This window comes from Parasteatoda tepidariorum, chromosome 3 (genome assembly GCF_982258835.1).
Source record: "Parasteatoda tepidariorum strain Cologne lab strain chromosome 3, Ptep-v5.0, whole genome shotgun sequence".
In the NCBI taxonomy this organism is placed as follows: domain Eukaryota; kingdom Metazoa; phylum Arthropoda; class Arachnida; order Araneae; family Theridiidae; genus Parasteatoda; species Parasteatoda tepidariorum.
The window spans coordinates 87520239-87541709 of NC_141757.1; the positions used below are offsets into that span (position 1 = coordinate 87520239).

General features: G+C 27.3%; 1 protein-coding gene across 2 annotated transcripts; it reads right to left on the reverse strand.

Annotated features, from left to right (window-relative positions):
* Positions 1-494: 494 nt before the first annotated feature.
* On the reverse strand, positions 495-20375 carry LOC107448571 (angio-associated migratory cell protein). Of its 2 annotated transcripts, none has more exons than XM_016063931.5 (12): positions 20254-20375; positions 17293-17359; positions 13852-13935; positions 11732-11848; positions 10340-10479; positions 9837-9984; positions 8366-8449; positions 7953-8068; positions 7676-7749; positions 5648-5738; positions 2446-2597; positions 495-620 (listed from the first exon to the last, which is right to left on the reverse strand). In XM_016063931.5, the coding sequence occupies exons 2-12, from the start codon at positions 17354-17356 to the stop codon at positions 557-559; spliced, it is 1134 nt and encodes a 377-aa protein (XP_015919417.1). In that variant the 5' UTR covers positions 17357-17359; positions 20254-20375; the 3' UTR covers positions 495-556. The 2 variants fall into 2 exon arrangements, with proteins under 2 accessions (XP_015919417.1, XP_015919347.1); XM_016063861.4 differs by having other exon boundaries at positions 20233-20374.
* Positions 20376-21471: the final 1096 nt, after the last annotated feature.

The window sequence follows — 21471 nt, forward strand, 5'->3', positions numbered from 1 at the left end:
TTTGGAATGATTTTCTTCCTACACTGTTTTGTTAAAAAATTATTTATATGAAAAGAGCTTTGTAAGATAGCCACTAACATTTCTGTGTATCAGCGCAAATTACATTTTGCAAAACTAAAAAGTAATACATATTTTTTAAAGGTATGAGTTTAAAAATAACAAAAACTTTTTTTATAAATTATAAACTGGTTAAATGCTCAAAAAATTATAAACTGGTTAAATGCTCAAAAATATTGAATTCTAACAAGTTCAATCCATAGAAACACAAAATCGACAGAAAATGATTCTTTCTTTAAAACGATATTTTATAAATAAAATACTACAATATTTTATACAATAAAAAAGGGAAGATTTTTTTTATTGCATGGTTATAATGAATAAAATTATTTTAATCCTGTAATTTAGATGTTTAAATAATATTTTCATTTATGTAGAACATAAATCAGTGTAATGAAATTATATAATAATATTTTGAAAGAAAATAAATTGATAAATTTGAGTATAAGAAATAATTTTATTTTACAGAATAATTTATTTATGGTATAGTAATGTATCATTATCTGATTACATATATTTTGCACAAGGTGTCATCAGCCACTGACAGTGCCTTTTGTTTGTCCCTGTAAACAACAATATGCTATTAATGTAAGCAAAGTAATACACACAACATATAAAAAAACATTCTAACTTTTATTTAATTATTCCAAAAATATGTTCTCATTCACTTTAACACTTTTGAAAATTGAAAGCTTTAAAAAATTAAAAACATTATTTCATGAAAAGAAATTAATTAACTTGGTTCAATTACATTAATATTCCTGTTTTTTTTCTTCTTTTTAACATAGGTAATTTATTTGCACTATTATAGTTTTTTTTTTTAAAGAAAATTTCTTAAAGCTGAATAAGCCTAGTGAAATGTAAGAATTGTTTTGATTACGATTTTTGAATGTCGATAAAATAAACTTCAGGTAATAAAAGAAAGATCACTTAGTAATAAAATAAATTCATAACACAGTTACAAAAATTATTCTGAAAAAAAAAATAATAATAATTCCCTTTTATACTTTATTACACAATTGATTGAGTTCAACACAGTTTCACAAATTTGAGTGATATTATACATAACATTTTGATATTCTGGTGCAAGATTGAACAATTTTTTAGCAGCATACAGGCAGATAAAAACAAATAGAATGTTCATAATTTATGTATGAAGATTTATTGCAAAAAATATATTCAAATAAAGTGAGAATGATCACTCTATAATAAATGTGATAAATCAAAATGTCTAACTTTTTGGTATGCAAATAAGTAAAGCTGAGATATCTTAAAACCAGGAAAAAATATTAATTATATAGATTAAGTAATTGAAAATAAGAAAAACATTGAGTTTCAGTGAATGTGTGTAATTAATAAAATGAAAAATATTAATTAATTAAATATCAATTTTACACATACAAAAGAAAGGAAAAAATGTAAAGACAGGGAAATTAAAAAAAGTAAATAAATTAAAAAAAAATTGTTTTTGAGAAATTTTTTTTATCATCAAAATATCAAGTATTTACATATGCATACCCTCCAAGATTATTCATCCAGTCATTGCTATTATAGCAGATTGTAAAATAGATAATTATTGTAAAGTAGATATTGAATTGCACCTTACATAAATTTAAATATAAAAGATTTAGGTAGATGAATTACATAAAAACATAAGTTAAATGGGTATAACCTAAAACTTGACAAAACTTAATTTGTGGATGATCTTTCAGCAATGCCATTTTGATAAATCAAAATTGCCAGTAGCTAGCCCTTATCTTAGTTAATCAATAAGTTTTTAGTACTATTATACAAGTTTCTGAAACATACAATACATAAAATTATGAAGGGTGCAATTATTTTTAAAACATCAGTAATTTGTCGTTAAAATATTTCCTTAAAATAGAAAGCAATCGTTAAATTTTTATAAATGTTGATATAGACAACATTGAAATGGGCTGAAAATTTATCATTTCTGAGTTTTGGTTAATAACTTAATATAAGAGTCTCAGTTAATGGTAAAACTTAATTTATGGCAAATTAGTGAATGAACCTAGTAATTATACATAAAAGTATTAAAAAGGGTATATGACAGACAGTGGGAAAAATGATTTAGATTTGTAACAAAAGGACCATTAAATAGAGTTAATATTCTAATTAATATCTCAGTTTAGTCTAGATTGGAGGAAAAGAAGAAAGGTTAAACAGAAAAAAAAAGTTTTTAAAGGAGGAAAAAATTCTTTTTAACAGGACTCCGGAAAAATTTAAAATTTTAGATTTTCGGAATTTTATTTAAATATTTAGCCAGAATATAACTTATTGATTTGCAGATATGAACATCAGGGATAAAATAGTTAGTAATAACCTGAAAAAAAAAAGGCAATGGTAACACGAGGAAATCATACATACCCTGAGATTACAAAATCTAAAATTCGATTATCATGCCCAGTCCATTTTTTATCCATCTGTGCAGTGCGAGCATCATATCTTTCAATATTACCAAAACTGGCAATATAAACTAATGGTTGATCTTCATCACACACTAATTTAACAATTGGAGCCTATCATAACACAATTTCAAAAATAGTATGTTAGAAAGAAAGAAGAAATAGCAAATTTTAAAGAATTTAAATTTACAATATGAATTAAGAGTATAGTACGTTTGAAACTAATATTCTTTTTAAAATGATGTTTATGTTCAAACTGTAAGCATTAATAATGACAGTTAAATAAGATGCAGAAAAGTGGTGTATTTTTAACATATACAGGGATGAGATTAGCCAAAAGGCAAAAAAGCTGAATTTCCACGATCATAAATTTTACGCAAGCGCAACCCTTTGATAATAAATTCCAGACAGTTTAAGGTAATAAATAATGTGTTGACATACAATTTTGTACTAATCTATTATTATATAAATGATTACATTGCTACTTAACATTTAGTGAAAATAAAAATTACCAATTGAAAAAATAAAGCTGGAAATTATAATTTTCCTCAGTTCACATAAGAGACAATTATTACTTGAAAAACTACCTGGTTTAGCAAATTAAAACTACTGAGAATATACATTAATATTTCATTTCTTTTAATAAATACTGTTATGTGATTTATAGCAAATATATCAGTAATATTACTTTTTAAATTATATTGGAAAAAAAAAACTTTAACAATGGACCGAATCATTATGTTAATATTATAGAGCTAACTAGAGCCCTTTGAAACATATCAATAACAGTGAAGTAGAAATATATAGTAACTCCTTAACATACAAAAATTGCTATTTTAGTTTGAAAAATTACATGACAATCAGTAACTATTTAGATAATTGTTTTTTATTTGATAAGAATTTTGCCTTTTATAGCATAAATAACAGCAATTATAAATAAAATTTTGATGATGAGTTAGAAACATGAGATACATATTACCAAATTAAAAAATATATGCATGGATATAAAATAATGTGCGACATACTTCAAGATTACATTGCAAAAAGTATATACCAAAAAAAAAAAAAAAAAAATAAATAAATAAAATAAAATAAATAAAATAAAAAAAGAAAAGAATTATCAAAAATTATTATTTGAATTTCTTTTCGCTGTACCACTACTTACTTCTTACAAGAATCGCGATAGTTGATTTTAAAATAGCGTGAATATGAATAACAATTATGGATTTTGAAATCACATGAATATGAAACTAGATATACGATTATGAAAATGAGGAAATACATACTGGGATATAGAATTTTTAAAATGCGTAAATACAAATCACGATTCATACTTTTTAGATTGCATAAATACGAATCATGATGCGTAATTTTTAGATTGCATAAATAAGAGTTATGATGCATAATTTTCAGAATGCGTGAATGCGAATCCCAATGCCTTATTTTAAAATCACGTATAAATACGAAAATCAATGTTTGATATTATAAACCGCATGAGCAAATCAAGACATTAATTTTAAACTTGCGTGAATATGAATCGCTATATAGGTTTTTAAAAAGGCGTAAATACGAATCACAATATCGGATTTTTAAATCTCGTAAATAAGAATCGCAACATACAATATTCAAATCGCGTGAATAAGAATCGTAACACGCAAATATGAAAAGCTATGTTTGATATTAAAATCGTGTGAATAAGAATGGAGATATTAGCAGATTCCAGGTTTGGGACCTCTAAAAGGCTTGTCAGAAGCAGCGTCGCTTGTACTACAAAAATCGGATCTATCGGGAGGGCGGGTAAAAAATTCGGAAAATCTTATCAGCTGCTGTAGTAAAAGGGGAGAAAATAGCTATAATAAGTAAAAATGAGAAAGGATTGCTAGCTATGTAGTTTGAATTTTCTGTTTCTCTTTGAAAATCGGTGAATTTTCTGAAAAAGCAGAATACTTATAAAAAAAGTGAAATTTTTAGAAAAATCTGAATTTTTGATAAAAAAAAAACTGAAATTCAAGAGATAAAAGTGAAAAAAGCGGTAATCCGCTAAAAAGCGGAAAAATCTCATCCCTGCATATATCTTTAACTATGAAGCAACTTCTTAAGAAATTAGAACTTAAATTAAAGAAAGAAAAAAAAAGTTTTTTTTTTGGTGTCTCTCTTCTCTTTTTTTGAACACGTTTCTTCGTTTAATCAGATACTCAGAGATATTTCACATGCAAAATAAATTAAAATACTATTATAGTCTCATGCATGCATTTTTAAAAGTAATACATCTTAATCACAGAATACAGAATGATATATTGGTTTGTCATCTTTATTAAAAAAGGGATTTAATTTAAACAGATTACAGTCTGGAGAAAAAAGAAAAAATAATTTAAGGCAATATAACTGCACGAAAATGTAAAGAAAAAAGTTTTAAAACTATATCTACAAAAAATAAAAGTTCATAACATGAAATGTTCAAAGCAATTTTCATTTGCATATTGAAAAGCTATAGCTAAAAACTTTTAAGCTATTTTTATTTATCAATCAATCGATCAGTCACTACATTTTCAGATTCCACACAAGTTTTAATAAATGTACTGTAGCACTAGTTAAGTTTATTTTTACTGAAAGACATATATTTTGATTAAGGAAGATGTTAAAAATTTTCTCCTTTAATTGCTTTGCTAATTCTTTAATTTTCTTTGCTGTTTAATATATATATATATATATATATATATATATATATATATAGAGAGAGAGAGAGAGAGAGATCTAAGCAATTTTTTTAGTGCTCCTCACCTTACTATTCTATTGAATATTTTGCTTTGGGTATATTGATACAATATGAGAAAGCACTTCTTTTTGCGGATATAATCGCATGAGCTGATGTTGAGATTATATCTCTTCACTATTTTGTTTTCCAGCTTTTTAATATTATTTAAAAATATTCTATTTTTATATTTTTTCTTCTTCTCTTGTCATTAATTTTTAATATTTTCCATGTTTTCTCGATATTTTTAATTTTGCATAATTTAATGTCAGTGTTATATTAAATTATTTTTAATTTATAATGAAATCTTTAAATTTTTTTTTTAAAAGTTTCTTAGTAACAATATAAAAACATGAACTTTTTAACTTTTTGAGCATTCAAAATTGCATAGTGTACATGCAACAATACATACACTAACAGAAACAAGTGATCTGAGTACAAATGTTGAAACATCGAATATTCTTAAATTGCCATCATTTGTTCCAACAGCTAAAAGTGTATGCCTGCAAAGTATAAGATTATTAAAACATATTGGTATAATTGCTAGTTAATTAATAAACTAAGTAACATTTTTATCAGCTTAGATACACAGAAAAAAATTCTCATAATAAGTCAAAACTAAATGCTTACTGATAGGAGAAATTGAAATTTTCTAACTCAAGCAAAATGCAAACGAAACAAATAACAAAAATACACTTTCTCTCAATAAAAATACTTTTTTCAATGGATTTGCATTTTTGACTATCAGAATATGATGGGGGGGGGGGATAATTATAAGGAAAATAAAATTCCAATAGTTAAAACAGACGAGCTGTCTCAAAGACAGATTTTAAACTGAATAAATTTTTTTTTCACACAAGAATACACATGCAGAAAATAATTTTTAACCAATTTCTTTTATTGTTTTTATTTAATGAAAGTTGAAATATATTGAATTGCAAGATATACAAATATTTACACAATTATAAACTATGTAAATCTGCATGCCAAAATACAAAATTTGTGCGAAATTGGTTCAACAGTTTCTGAGCTATAAAATTAAATAAATAATAATAAAATAAATAAAAAATTCTTAGTACCATATTTTCCAGATTGTGACTAACCTCATATTTCGATGAACAAAAAACAAAATCCGTCATCTTTATTAATAGTTTACACTAATTAAGATTTGAGAGCTACTTTAAACCATTAGTTAGACACTTATTTAATGAAAATATAATCATTAAAACAAAAGTGTTTCAGGATAATACCTTTATTAATGTGTACTATGTACAGTTTACCTATGAGGCTTATTTAGGATAAATAAATAAAAAATTAAATCAGACAAAATATAATACGAAAAAAAAGTTGATATATCATCGATTTTATTAAGGTAAATAATCTTTTTTTAGTAAGAGGAACTATTTGATATGAGATTAACATGTTAGATAATATAATAGATGAAAAATGTTTTAATTATCTTGGAATGATGTATTGTTACTAGCAACAAGCATTTATTATGACTGTACTAGCATTTATTATGAATAGATTTTTTTATAAATTTAGATACTATAATAATATATATAGAATAAATAAAATTTTGAAAAATCTGATGGTGAATGATGGAATAATTTTAGTTTTGCAGTTATTTTTATACACCCTCAAAAAATGAAAACTTGAAAAATAGTGAGAAAATTAGGGAAAAAAAAGCCCTTAATAGAACGAAAAATAGCAAAAAGCATTCCCGCAACAGCTTGAGTGAGCCAGGGAATTCCATGAAGATTAAGGTTTCACAATTTCATAACCAACAGCATGATTGTGACAATGTGGTCAGCATTGTGCACAGACTGCCTTTACTTCACAGACAAGCTGGTACCCATCGATATAAAGCTGGGTGGGTTTTAAGTTGCCACTGGGGATGGAACCCCAGTTCTTCACAATGACAGTTCAGACTTGTATACATATATTATAAATATATATTACATTATAAATACATATGATATTATGAATATATATTATATTATAAATATATATTATATCAAAATATATTATATAGACAAAGAAAAAAAAAAGAGAGAAAATTATGGATTTAAGGATTTTGTATGATGTAACCATTTGTCATGCAAAAACATTTACTGGGATTACAAATACAGTAGAACCATTATTGCAACTTTAAGCGCACTTGTAAACCTACAATGTACTTAAAGATGCATGCTTGCAATTGAAATCACCATTTGCACATTTTTTTGAATAACTTAAAAACCATTTTAGTAATTGAATTTACATTATTTCTGATACTTCATTTCAAAATTGTCCTTGAGTCACATTTTCTAACTTACGCTATTTTAGAGAGTTACACTCAAGTGTCTGCTTGTAAGCAAAAACGTGACTTTGAAAAAAAAAAAAGAGTTAAAATTAAATTTTTAAAATGCAAACTTAATACAATAAAAATCCGTCATACCCTTGTAAAAAGCCGATTCCTTCAATTGATTCTTTATCTTCATCGGACAGAGAACACTGTAATGTCTTTAACACCTAAATCAGAGTTAGGTGCATTTAAAACATATTACCAAATTAAAAAATATATGCATGGATATAAAATAATGTACGACATACTTCAAGATTACATTGCAAAAAGTATATACCAAAAAAAAAAAAAAATAAAATAAATAAAATAAAATAAAAGAGATTTATCAAAAATTATTATTTGAATTTCTTTTCGCTGTACCACTACTTACTCTACAGTTAGTTGACCTAATAATTTTAGCAGTACCATCTTCAGAACCAGTAGCAATTAAAGAACCATCTGAACTGCATGTAATACAATTTACGTTGCTTTCATGAGCTTCTTTCCCTAAAAACATTAAAAAGGATTAATTACTGAAATTTATATATTTAAAGTGATAGTTACAATTTTATAACATACATAAAAATGCATTCCAAAATAAGAAAAGGAATTGCATTTTAAACAGTTATCCAGTCACTATATAAATATGGTGAAGAAAATATACAAATATAAAAACTTAATTCTTAATAAACATCAGAAACATGTTTTACACAAAACAAAGCCTATTTATGGACAAGGGAAAATATACAAATGTTCAAAAATTAACCACTTCATGTAAATATTATTATCATAAAAATATTTTACCTGTAACAGAGCCAATTAATTGTACATTTTCAGTATCCCAAACTTTTATAGAGCCTTCCATATAGCCTACAGCACACTTAGTACCTTAAAAAATTTTTTTTATATTGTATTTTCAAATCTAATTTCATATCTGTTTAAATATTAGAAAAACACTGTAATAGCAAATAAAGTAAATTACTAAAAGTAAATATTGTTATTGTAGAGCACACATAAATATAGCATGTTTTCTTAAGACAATTTGATGTGAGATTCTCAATAGATGACAGTCCTAGTCCTACCTCTCTACAAAACTTTTGGAGGCAAGAGTTGTCACCAATACTGTGAGCAAATAAAATCGACAGAGTCATATATTATGAAATAAATGAAAATTAACCCAATTAACTGCACGACAGTAATAGCATTTATCCATGTGAAACTTATTTATTCTAAGACAAGGGAAGAAATTGGAAAAAAAAAAGAAAGAAACAAGACAAAATGGAAGAAACTAAATATGACCAATTCAATTGTTCAGCAATATGAATTATAAGAGTAGCTTAGATTTAAATTTTCTTTTTTCTTTCATATTTTAGTTTTACTTAGAATTTTAAAATCTATCAATCATATTATTTAAGATATTTTTTAGTATTTACATTGAACAACATTTGATTCCAGAAATGTGTCATTTGTTAATTAAAACTTGATTAAGATAATTTAACAGTTCTTTATATAATTATAAAATTAGTTCTACTATACTCATTTACATAAAATAATAAAGAACTAGAGTTATTTCAAATTAATGAAACTTATTTTTCTTTCCAGATTTTAATTATTTCAAAAAGTTTAGAATATAATGCTATTTTATAAATAAGACTGCAATTATAAACTGATAAAAAAAGTTGCACAAATATTTGATGTCATTTTTTAGAAAGTGTTTCTTCCATTTGGGTTGAAGGAAACATTTTATTTTTATGGCAATTTTTTCCATGACTTTTTCCACTGTGGAAGAAATTTGCCACCCCTGCTGGGTAGCACATAAATGCATCATGATTCTGCTATAAAAACTTTTTCCTTTGTAAAGAGGTAAAAGGAGAAGACCCAGATGTAGGTGGATGGAATCATAGGAAAACTTGTTTCTTGCTGTCTAGAAAAGGAACTGGTGGTGTACAAATGCCAAAAATAAAATGCAGTGGAAAAGAATACCAAGGGATGCATTGACCAGAATGTCAAGCCAAATATGATGAGTTTAGCAAACAATATTTTGCATTACAAGTTTTTTAAAGACAAAACATTTTTATGTATACAAATCACATCAACTTTTAATGTAAGAAATATTAAGTCCTCCTTTATGAAACCTCTTAAAAAATGTTTTAAGAATAAGATATTTATAATAAATTTTTTTAAAAAAGAAAAGCAGTTTTAATGTTTATAAGTCCCATAATAAACAGTTTAATTATTAGCAGTTATTAATAAAAAGTTCAAAAATTTAACATACCATTATCAAATAATTTGCCACAAGAACTTCCAGATCCACTTGTTTGAAATAAGCTACAGATATCATCTCCAGGCACACTCCACTTCCAACAACTTCCATCAATTGTACCAGCAAAAAGTATATTTGCTGTAGGGTGCCACTCTGTCCACTAGATATACGCATAAAAATATATTTAATTACTTTATTCATTGAAAGAAAGAAAAAGCAGTAAAAACAACAATACAATAATCACTCTTACAGCTCTTAACTACTGTTGGAAAGTATACAGTCACAATTACATACAATTTAACATTTGTATAATACTTCTATAAAGAGTAAATTTAATTAAAAAAATTATACATTCAATTAAAATCTTACCATTAATAAACTGAATTAATCTTTCCTTTCAACATGAGTCTAAAAATTATTGTATTCTTGCTATGCAATGTTATTGTATCAATGGTTTTAATAATGATTTTGTTTTGTTGTAAGAACTTAAAATGAAGTCATCAGTTCTAACTTACAGTGATTTCTGTAGCATCAAAATTCCACACTTTTGTTCCACTAGCCACATCAAAAACTTGTACTACTCCATCCATATCAGCAGTCACAACAAGAGAATCATCATGATTGAAATGAACGGATATTACTGATTCAGTATGACCTAACAAAGTTAAAGGAAGAAAAAAAAAATTACATGTTCGAATTCACGAAGACATATAACAATGATATGCTAAAGATAATAGGAAACATAAATAAAGGGAATGATATGGAAAATATGAGCGTTGTAAATTTAACAGCATTTTTGTTCTTAATTGTAGCAAAACCCGTAAGATTCCTGTTCTAGAAGCCATAAGTTTCCTGTTCTAGAAACCGTATTTTTCCTGTTCCAGAGATCAAAACTATCTTTTTTTTAAAAATTATTAACATACATTCAAAAATATATTTTGCTACAAAACCATAAATATTATCTACAAGCCGTGGTGGTTCAGGGGATAGAGCACCCGCCCTCAAATAAGGTGCCTCGGCCTTGAATCCCAGCTGCAACACAAATGGGCATTAGTTCCATTTTCTTTTGAATTTTATTCAAAAGTACAAGGTTACGGAGCTGAACAATGATAGTTGTAAACTCAGAAATGAGCCGTTTGTTCAACGCCGGTTATAAAATAAAATATTCGGTACAACTATCATCTAAATAAAAAATTTGGATGATAAAAATGTATCTATTTCTGTAGCACTATTTCAGTTCTCTTTCACTACATCAGCTTAGAAAAATTATTCTGTCCTTGATATTAATATTTACTTCCACCAACCAAAAGGACATTTAGTTTCTTTATTTACAATTTTAGTACGGGACTGCATTAAGTACACATACTATTTTTGAAGAAGAGACTTAAATGATTTTTTAAGCTAACTCTCAGAGCAAATATCACATCAAGAAAATACCTATCATACATAAAAACATAATAGATTGTTTAGGGCACAGCGGTTTTGTTCGTTTGAAAGTTCTCAGTGTTCCATTTAGATAATTTCAGTGGTGAAAAATTGATTAAAATTGATTAAAGTAAGATATTATTTACATGTATGAAATATAATTATAAGGGAAATATCATTAAGGTTATTGTTTCACTATTCAGTGAAAATATATTTACAGTGAATAGTAACTACTCTTTAGAACACAGTGGTTTCGCTTGTTTGAAAGTTCTCAGTATTACATTTAGTCAGTATTACATTTCAGAGATGAATAACCTTAAAATGGATTAAAGTAAGAAATTTACATTTGGGAAATATAATTACAAGGAAAATATCATAAGGTTATTGCTTTACTATTAAGTATAAATATATTTATAAAACATATACATTTTTTATACATAAAAGAAAATTATTGATAAAAAAAGATAAACAAAAATCTTTACCAGGACATTCAAATTTAACAACACCAGTTCCTGTATACCATACATAAGCTTTTTCATCCTGTCCACCAGTAACAGCAAGACTGCCAGTTTTATCAAAACTGCAGCATAATACAGAATCTGAATTGAATAAAACAAAAATAATATTTAATAATAAGTAAATGAATTTTGAAATACAATACAAATGAAAGTAAAAGACAAAATTCAATGAAACGAATAAAAATTAAAAGTATTGGAAATTTTTGCAAAAGAAATAATCAAATTACATCAGGCTGTGTAGTCAAATCTTTCAACAAAAAATAAGCACCTTTTAAGTACTTTTCAAGCGCTCAAAAAATATTTTTAAGCACTATATACATTAACAAAATGCAAAATAATTTTCAAAGACTTCAGTTGATCATGAGAAAATAACTAGTTTCTGACAAAGAACTTTTTTCTTGATTATATTAGTCGTTATAAAATGATCAAGAGATTTTTCGGATTGATATCAGATGGTGGAAATTGAGAATATCTTGTAAAATGCAGCAGAGTTGCACATGAGAAGGCAATCTCACCAAACCTAGCTCAGTAGACGCACATACAGACTTGCAAGTATTTTATCAAGCATGTAAAATGATTGGCGCTTTCAAATGCTATGGACCGACGGTACGCCGAAATGAATTGTGAAAACGTTGAATAGAACAATGCGAAAAGCATGCTTTTGCATAATACATGTCGAAAATCGACATGGGAATGAAAAAAAAATCTCATTTTTGAAAAGGGAAAATAAAGCACTTTTTCAAAACATCCAATGAAAAATGCACCTTTAAGAACTTTTAAATCACGAAAATTGAAAATAAGCACCTTGAAGCACTTTTTAAAAACGCTATGTAACCAAGTACATGAGAAAACCTTACATCATTTGTTTTTAAATACAGCTTGTTTTCTAAAATAACCACCATAATACTAATTTAGTTAACTATTTCAGTTTTGTGCAACTTATTGAAAAATATAATTTTGACAATGCACATGAAAATATCATTTTGGAACAATAGGTTTCTTTGTAATTGTGGTTTAATATTTTCTTATACATTTTCACACAGTTTGTGTATTCATATCTCATTTCAATGTAGTACAAATTAGACATTTTAAGTTAATATTGTTGAAAATTAATCAATATAAAGTACTAAAAATTTTCTGAATTAACTAGATAGTAGCTGTTACATTAGGAGAGGTGGATGGAAAAATTAAAACGGGAAAAACAAATTGAAACAAGCAAAATAAATAAATAATATAAAATAGCTTTAAAAACTCATGTTAGTTAAGTTCAGTTTTGTTTGATAACCTTTTAATTAAAGATGATATATATGTTTGACGTTATGTTATTATACAATGAATAAAAACTGAAACAATAAAAATGTACAAGTGTGTTTGTCTTGTAAAATGAAAACTTTGATACTTAAACTCTAATAATATCAAAAGAAAAAAAATAAATTTACGAAATAAAATTAAAAATTTGCATTTACACAACATCAAAAATAAAATATAATAAAAACATTTATAAATAATAACTATGTTGATGTAGGATGCATTGCAAATTTCAACATAAAGTTACTATAACTTATGTTGATATAATTCAAATGAAAAAAGACATTGAAGACAAACTCATAAAATAAAAGCATTTTTAAGATTTTATTATTATAAGCTATAGAAATTTCTTATATACAATGGTCTCATCTCTAGATAACAGATCTTTCTTTTTTTTTTTTGGTAATATGCCTAAAACTTTTTGTTTAAATTTCATGTTGCATATTTTTAATATAGTTCATTCCAAAAAAATAATAATAATTTAAATGTTCAATGCCTATAATTTAGAATAACAAAAAAAAAGTTCAGAATCATTAAATTAGACCAAAGTTGTGTTACAAGGATTGGGGTGTACAGTCTAAACTTTTTAAGAGATGCATGTGTGTAACAGTTTTAAAATTCCATTTGTAAGAGTTTCAACAATTGTTCTTAGTGTAATGCTTAAGATTTATCTTATATTCCTAAGACATTTTCTAAAAATCTTTAAAAATAAGTTCTATCCCATTTAGGCTGATGTAATAAAAATGAGCATCAACATATAAATAAAAAACATGTACCTGTATGTGAGGTAAACGTTAATGCTGAATCATCTACTAATTCTAGTTCATCAGGTAAAAACTCATATTCCAGCTCATTTGGATCTAAAAAAGTAACAACAGTTTTAAAAATAAAATACACATGGCTATATACATATATTTGAAGACAGCCTAAATAAATAATCTTTCTACAGAGATAATATATGATTTTTCTTCATAACATGAATACTAGCAGAGTTTCTCAAGTAAAACAAAAAATATAAAATTATAAGATGAAAATAACATTTAAAATGTTATTTTTGAGCAAGTTGAGAGAAAACTGAAAATCTGAAACATAAAAAACTAAAAATTTTTTTTTGTCAGATATTACCTTTAAGAAATGAAAAATTCTAGTTTTATTTTATTACTGCCCTTAATGTTCTAAATCAATTAAATATGAGCTTTTGCATAGAATACCTCAGTCTTCAAATCGATATCATACTTGTTAAGATGAAATTATTTTTAAAATTTTCTTAAACTAAGCAATTGGAATATAGGTATAACAACACTTGTTTACCAACAATGGCAAAGACTGCTTAGATAAAAATATAAGCAGATATTTTGAATATTCTATGCTTGGTTAATGAAGATGATAAATTTCACTGTTAAGTATTTTTGCTACGTCATGTTTGTTACTTGAAAGTTCTTGAAAAATATTTCTCGAGTTTTGCCTGATTCTTAAAAGCATCAATTTGCTGTGGTATACACAGTAATGCAGCATAACAAGAGCACAAAATAAAATTAGAGCTTAATGTGCATGAATAAAACTTAATAAGTGTGAAAAAAAGTTAGATTACATCGTCACAAAATCGATATTACTTTAAGTATTTACTAGCGCAAACAATCAAACATACATACAGGGTTCCCACTCTATAATGAGATTGAAATTCAAGGACTTTCCAGGACTTTTCAAGGACCTCAACAAAATTTTCAAGGACCTTAATCTAAGACCAATTTTAAAAATTATTCTCTTCTATTTTACTAGAAGCAACAATGCTTGTTGTGGCAATAATTAATTTCAAATATAATACCTAAATGCTTTGCCTATATAGAGAGAAGAGAGTATATGTATTATGGACTAAAATTTATATTTTTTTAAAAACAACCCTACTGGTTTTACATATTAATTCACAAAATCATTTTCAGCACAATCTATAACTAATGGTAATGAGGTGTTAATGGTGAAATCCTTTAATCCTGTGTGTGAAGGCTGCATGAAAGACAGAGCTAAATCTTAGGTATTCCATATTCCATGACTATTCCATAACCCCCTCTTCTCCTCTATTAAACATCGTTTCTGAAATTATTCATCCATAATTTACACAACTTTCTCTAAATGTTATGCAGCAACAATTCTTTCTGAAAATAAAAATTTGAAGGAACATATCCCATTTTCACCATGTTTAAAAGCATTATTCGTTATGTGTAATCCACAACTGCCAATGAATATGACCTGGTGGGAATATTTCTCTTTTAATTCACACTGAAGCTTCTAATAGAATTTCCAATTGACATAGGGTCCATCCATGGATAATTGAAGTATTTTAGAGAGCTTTTAACCATCATCCATGCATTTGTAAAAAGAGGACAAAATATTTTCTGCAGTTCCATGACCCATAAATTGGGAGTTAAGATACTTAGTGCAAACTTTATTATCAATTCCTTACCATAATGTCCATCTGCTTAGATTGTAGAGACTGATTTAACGTCTCATCAAAGAGTACAGTGTAGCAATCAACATTTTTCAGCTCATTTATAAGAATCCCTTTGAAGTATAGTGCCAATCCAAAGGAGCCCAAATAGGCTCACTTTGTGGCACTACAAAAAAATTGTCTCGCTATACAGCTATCAGCAAACATTTTGGAGAACAATTTACTAATCCCTTCACAGGAGTTACATGAATAATTACTAGTGATGCACTTCAGACTCCAGAGAATTTCAGCATCAAGCACATTCCTTTTGAGCAGATAAAAAGACAATGTTACCTCGGCCACTAAAGTTTCTGTTTCACATGGGGCACACGATGTTGAAGGAGTATTTACACCAGATGAATTAGATGTTGAGGTCTTTGGAAAAAGAGAACTCATGGCATGAGACTGCTTTTTTGTTTTACCTTTCTTGGATGTGTGATTTCAGAGCAGATTCTTCCATTTTCGCGATATCGATCTCCTTCATGCATATACGACACTTGGCTCTGAACTTCTTTTCGGACATCGATAAAATCCATTCTTTATAAGCTTGACTATCCATCCATTGGGAATTAAAATAGCACTTCCCAGGCATAACTAGTCTAAACTACATAACACAAATACGAAGCCGTGCCTTTGCGAATACGCTTTACAATAAAGTTTTGAAATGACGCAAACGTAAGGACAAGTGCGGATGGTAAAACGGCAAATTTATTGAAAACTACAAGGTACATATTGTTACGAAATTCGAGAGTATTCCAGTTTCGATAAGAAAAAAGAAGATCTAAGCATATGCGACAGAAGATGAAGTGGTGTCTCGCCCCGAACGCATTGATTGTCTGCTGTGCTCCACGCGCTTGGCAGACACCAAGACGCTACGCCCGGTTAGAAACGGTGGCGTTAAAAACCACGTGAGAGAGCTCGGGAACAAAACAGAAAGAACGAGAAAGATCCGCGGGTGTTTTATAAAAAGGGCCGCCGGCAGTATTGGACAAATTCAAGGACCTATCAAGTTTTTCAAGGACCCAAGACGTTTTTCAAGCACTTTCAAGGACCTAAATTTAGCAAAAAAAAATTCAAGGACTTTCAAGGACCGTGGGAACCCTGACATAGTATGTGGTGCCTCCTAAAAATTTTCGTTAAAATTTTTTTTGGTAACGAAAGAAAAAGATCGAGAATTTTCATTCCTTCTTAGGCTTTAAATTTCCTCCCAGTTTTTTGGACAAAATTTTCCTTTCTCTTATTTTTTTAAGCTCATTTTAAATCCCCAGAGATTTAAAGGTGTTTTCTGAGGTGCATAAAGGTAAGTTTTTAATCTAAATGAATTTTAATAATTTTTAGAATTATGTATCATTTCAAAATTATTTTATTAGTGAAGAGATAATTTAAAAATGGCTATGCAACAATATTGAACAAATAACTAAAATAATATTATAACTCATAAGATCTACTTAAGTAGCAGATGAGAAATATACTTTAATAATCCCAATTAATCCTTCAAAAGTTTATAATAGTGAGTATGTTGTAATTTAACCATTTTTCAGTCAGAGTCATGGTGTTTCTCACTAAAAAAATATTTCATTTTAGATAGGGATAATAGAACAAAGATTTCTATGGGATTTGGCATTCCTCCATAGGAATGGAATGCAACAGGTAAAATATTTAAATTTCAGTAAATAACAGTAATTATTTAAAAAAAAAAATTCTTTAAAATACAGATTAAATCTCAAATTACCATCCTCAATGACATCATCCAAATCTTCCAGAATAGGGGGTGGTGGTGGTGTATTACAAGGCATAACCTGATAAACAGATGGCAAATTATTAAAATAAAATAATTAAAATAAATGACTATGAACAAAATCATAAATTTCATCAAATATACTGTAAAAAATAAATAAAAATGTGAAAAACCTGTAGCAATCTACCCTTACTAGCTTATAAAGTGGTCATACAATGTAAAAAACTGAGAAAACATTGCTACAGTCAACTGGGATTACTTTGCACAGCTTTAAACGGCTAGTAAAATTTTTCTGTACTTCTTTAACAGAAGAAATAATTTCTTGCTTTGGTATTAGGCTTAAAAAATCAATATACTGTTTAAACCCCCCCCCCCCAATTTTCTCTTCAGTAAAAAAAAAAAACAAAAAAAACAGGGTGAGCAAAGAAACCCTTATATTGAGAGAAACTTTGCCCACAAGATGTTTCCAAGCGACTGTCTCTTAAGTCAACTTTCAGCAAACAATTCTTTGCAGGATGTAAAATGAGAAAAAATAAGCTTGAAAAGAAAAATATTTATACCAGATTCTTCTTAAATTTTTAGATTCCAATTATAGGGTAAGACGGAGTAAAGTGGATAACATAAAATCAAACCATTAAATTTATTCGGCTGAAAATTTTGATGTATTTTACATACATTGGATTTATTAAGACCAAACATTAGGCAAAACTGATCTATTTTGTTTGATTGTTTTCTAACAGTAACCCTTAAAAAAATTTATTTTTTGTTGATACATGCACTTTACCATAGAGTGGAGGAAAGTGGGTATAGCTCTAAAATTAGTATATATTCCACTAAAAAACAAATGTAAATATTTTTTTAGAAATAAAAACGTTTTTAAATAAATGTATTATGATTATATTTAAAAAAAAAAAGAAATGCTAAAAACTTATTATTTATAACAGAGATGTATTTTTATTGAATTTAGTTACTTTAAGGAAATTGTTTTGTTTTCCATGAAAAAACTGCCATATGAAGACAGAAACTTGTGTGAAAACTCATCTTTATCTTTAAATATGCTCATTAAGTTGTACAATTATGCTATTTTGAAAATTCTATTAATTGTATAACACATCTGTTACATTGTTATTCTCCCTATTATTCTTCTCTTTAAAAGTAAATTATTTTTTTAGCTTGCTCATTATAAAATATATATTAGATACTTATTAAAACTAAAATCTCTATCATACAACATTTAGCTAAGCCCAACCATGTACCCACTTCACCAAACCTCAGAAAACAATTCATGTAATAGATATAATTGTAAAATTTATTCTTAAAAATTTCTATATAGATGTCCCTCTACCAGTTAGAAGTAAAATTAAGCTTTTCACAGTTTTTAATGAACTTATAAGTTCAACTGCTTAAGCTACCATAAGTTGATCATAAATAGATAACTTTATAAGTTGATAAAAAACAAATAATTTGTAAACATTAAATCTTTTTATAAGTTTCTAAAACTGAAATAAAAAAACTTGCCTCAATCCTAATAAATGTCTCTAAAAATATTAAATAAATTATCTCAACTTATCAACAGAAAATAAATGTTTTTTAATATATATATACCCACTTTATCCCATTGTAATCCTTAAATTTTAAGCATACAAGTAACTATAAGTAGAAATAATTTTCTTAAAAAAAGGGAGAAAATATATGTTGGTATATAATTCAATGTCAACTGTCCTCTAAAGTCATCTTTCAGAAAAAAGTTCCTTTCCAGGATGTAAAAAAAAAAACTTGAGAATAGTTGATAATTAAATATTTATTTTAAGTTCTTATTAAATTGTTAGAGCCTAATTATAAAATTTTAATAAGTAACTATAAATAGAAATAATTAAATAAAAAGGAGAAAATATATGTTGGTACATAATGCAAAGTCAATTGTTCTCTGAATAAACTTTTAGGTAATGATTCCGTAGCTGGATGTAAAATAAGAAAAAATAAACTTGAGAACAGTTGAATACAAGATTCTTCTTAAATTGATAGATTAAAGATAGATAGAATTGAAACTCTTCCTAAGGGTCAAAAAACAGAACACACATAGAATGTGTGTTTATAACATTATTTATATTGTGTATGCTTATTAAAAACAGTATTTATTTAAGGTACTATTGTATTATAAGTGTTAAAACCCACACATCCACATACTTCACTTATTTTGATATTTCATACAAAGTAGTTTTTTTAAAATCATTTCGAAGTTTGTAGAATTAATGCTTGATATTTAGAATCATTTCTAAAATTGGATTCCGTAACAATAGCTAATGTTAGAGCAATCATTACTTTAAATACCCACTTTTACAAAATATATAATTTGCAAACAAACTAATCGCTTCAATATTTTCAGTTCAATTTATTTATCTCACATTGATAAAAACTGTCTATTCTCAAGCTAAAGATCCAAAATAGTTAAATTACTAAGAAAACTGTTGAATTTTTCTTTGAAGTGTATATGGAATATGAAACATGTGTAGAGAAATGAAACATATGTAGAGTAATTTTCTAGAAAGATGAAGTACCTGCATTGAAGCAGGCACTTCAACTTTAAGAAAAACTTCTGCAGAAACATTAATACAAATAATATGTACAGAGACAAAGAATATCATGATAATAAATATTTTTGTAAGTCAACTTAATTTCTACATTTGATAGAAAAAAACTCAACGTCTCAATCAATTTGACATGCTCAATTAATGCTTAATTATAACACCCAACCCTTTTTTTTATATTAGTTAAGTGGTACATGGGAAAAAGAAAATTCACACATGCAGGAAACTACGTTTTATTTTTTAAAAGTCCCAGCAGAAGTTGAGCATAAAACGTCTTATGAGTATAACAACTATACAGAGCAGAATTAAAACAAGTAAAAAAAATGTAAATTTCTACTTTAATTACTTAAAATTTGTTGTCAATTACCGCTTTCAGCGCAATACTTGCAACTTGATTAATGTTTACAAAATTTTAGAGGGTGAAGTTGTAGTAATTGTTCATAGTAATAGAAGTCAAAGTAAACGTAAATTAAGTAATACGTCACTAATGATCTTTCATAGATACATTCTTATGAGAACTTAAAAGTTAGTTTGCCTTCACATATTCGTTTTTAAATGAACCCTTATTAATTTGGATTATTCCGGAACATTTTCACAGAATGCGGTTTTCGCACTTCCGATAGTCATCGAAGGGAAAATATTTTCCCGAGTAAAACTCACCAATCAGATTCTCCATTTTTCTACGTGGTGGTCGGAAATGCGAGAGATGAGAGAGATTGGCGATCGCAACACTCGAATACGCCATCTGGGGAGAGACCAGTTACATGCCTTTATTAGCCCTTCTCCCTTCCCTCTCCTCCTCTTTTCAGTTGTACAGGAATGTAGTACGATATTTACCCTTTTTATCATATTTTTCCTTTTTATTTAATAAAAATATTTTTTAATATTTTCGTGATACTTTTCTTTAGAACTACGTTTAATGTAGTTTTCAGTTCCACATAGTTTTCCAACTTAGAAGATTTTAATCTATATGAAAATCAAGAGAGAAACTAACGTACTCTATGACTTTCCACACGCTAATGGGGAAAACATGCAAAGTATTGCCAAAATAGGTAGAGAGTTCTGCTCTACGTCACCTGTAGCACATTTCGATCGCCAATTGTCCCTTCTCACTGCCTATGATTTTTTCACATGTGAATGAGAAATAGATCGTTGAAAAATATTTACCCGTTCACATGTGAAAGACAAAATCGCATGCGGCTAGAATGGCCCTTTTTGCCAGCTGTGGATAAGCTGTAGCACAATGCGAGCAGGCAGGGCTTCCTAACAGTGTAGGTTTGAATGCTTATGTTTGTTTCATAAATATAAGGGGATTTCCGAAGCAAAGAGTTCAACTGGTCTATTACGTAAAAAGTTTTGAGTTGTGTGTGTTTGAGAAAGGAGAAACCTCTTCGCACGCTTCAGAACCGGTGTTTGTTCATATTTAGAACATAGATATGATATTTTGATTATCAATTAACTTAACTACGTTAGTTGATTAGTTATCTATCGTCATTGATGTGGTTTGGTAGTTAAGTTTGTAATAGAGCTACACTAATGGACTATTTACGACGCGTTGGGATTCATCCGTAATGATGATTTGAAA

Coding starts and splice junctions, on each gene's coding strand:
- LOC107448571 (XM_016063931.5), bottom strand. CDS start 17,356: ATGCCTTGTAATACACCACCACCACCCCCTATTCTGGAAGATTTGGAT. Junction 8,069..8,365: donor ATTAATTGGCTCTGTTACAG/GTAAAATATTTT, acceptor TAATGTTTTTAG/GGAAAGAAGCTCATGAAAGC. Junction 5,739..7,675: donor GGAATCGGCTTTTTACAAGG/GTATGACGGATT, acceptor TATACTTTGCAG/GCATACACTTTTAGCTGTTG.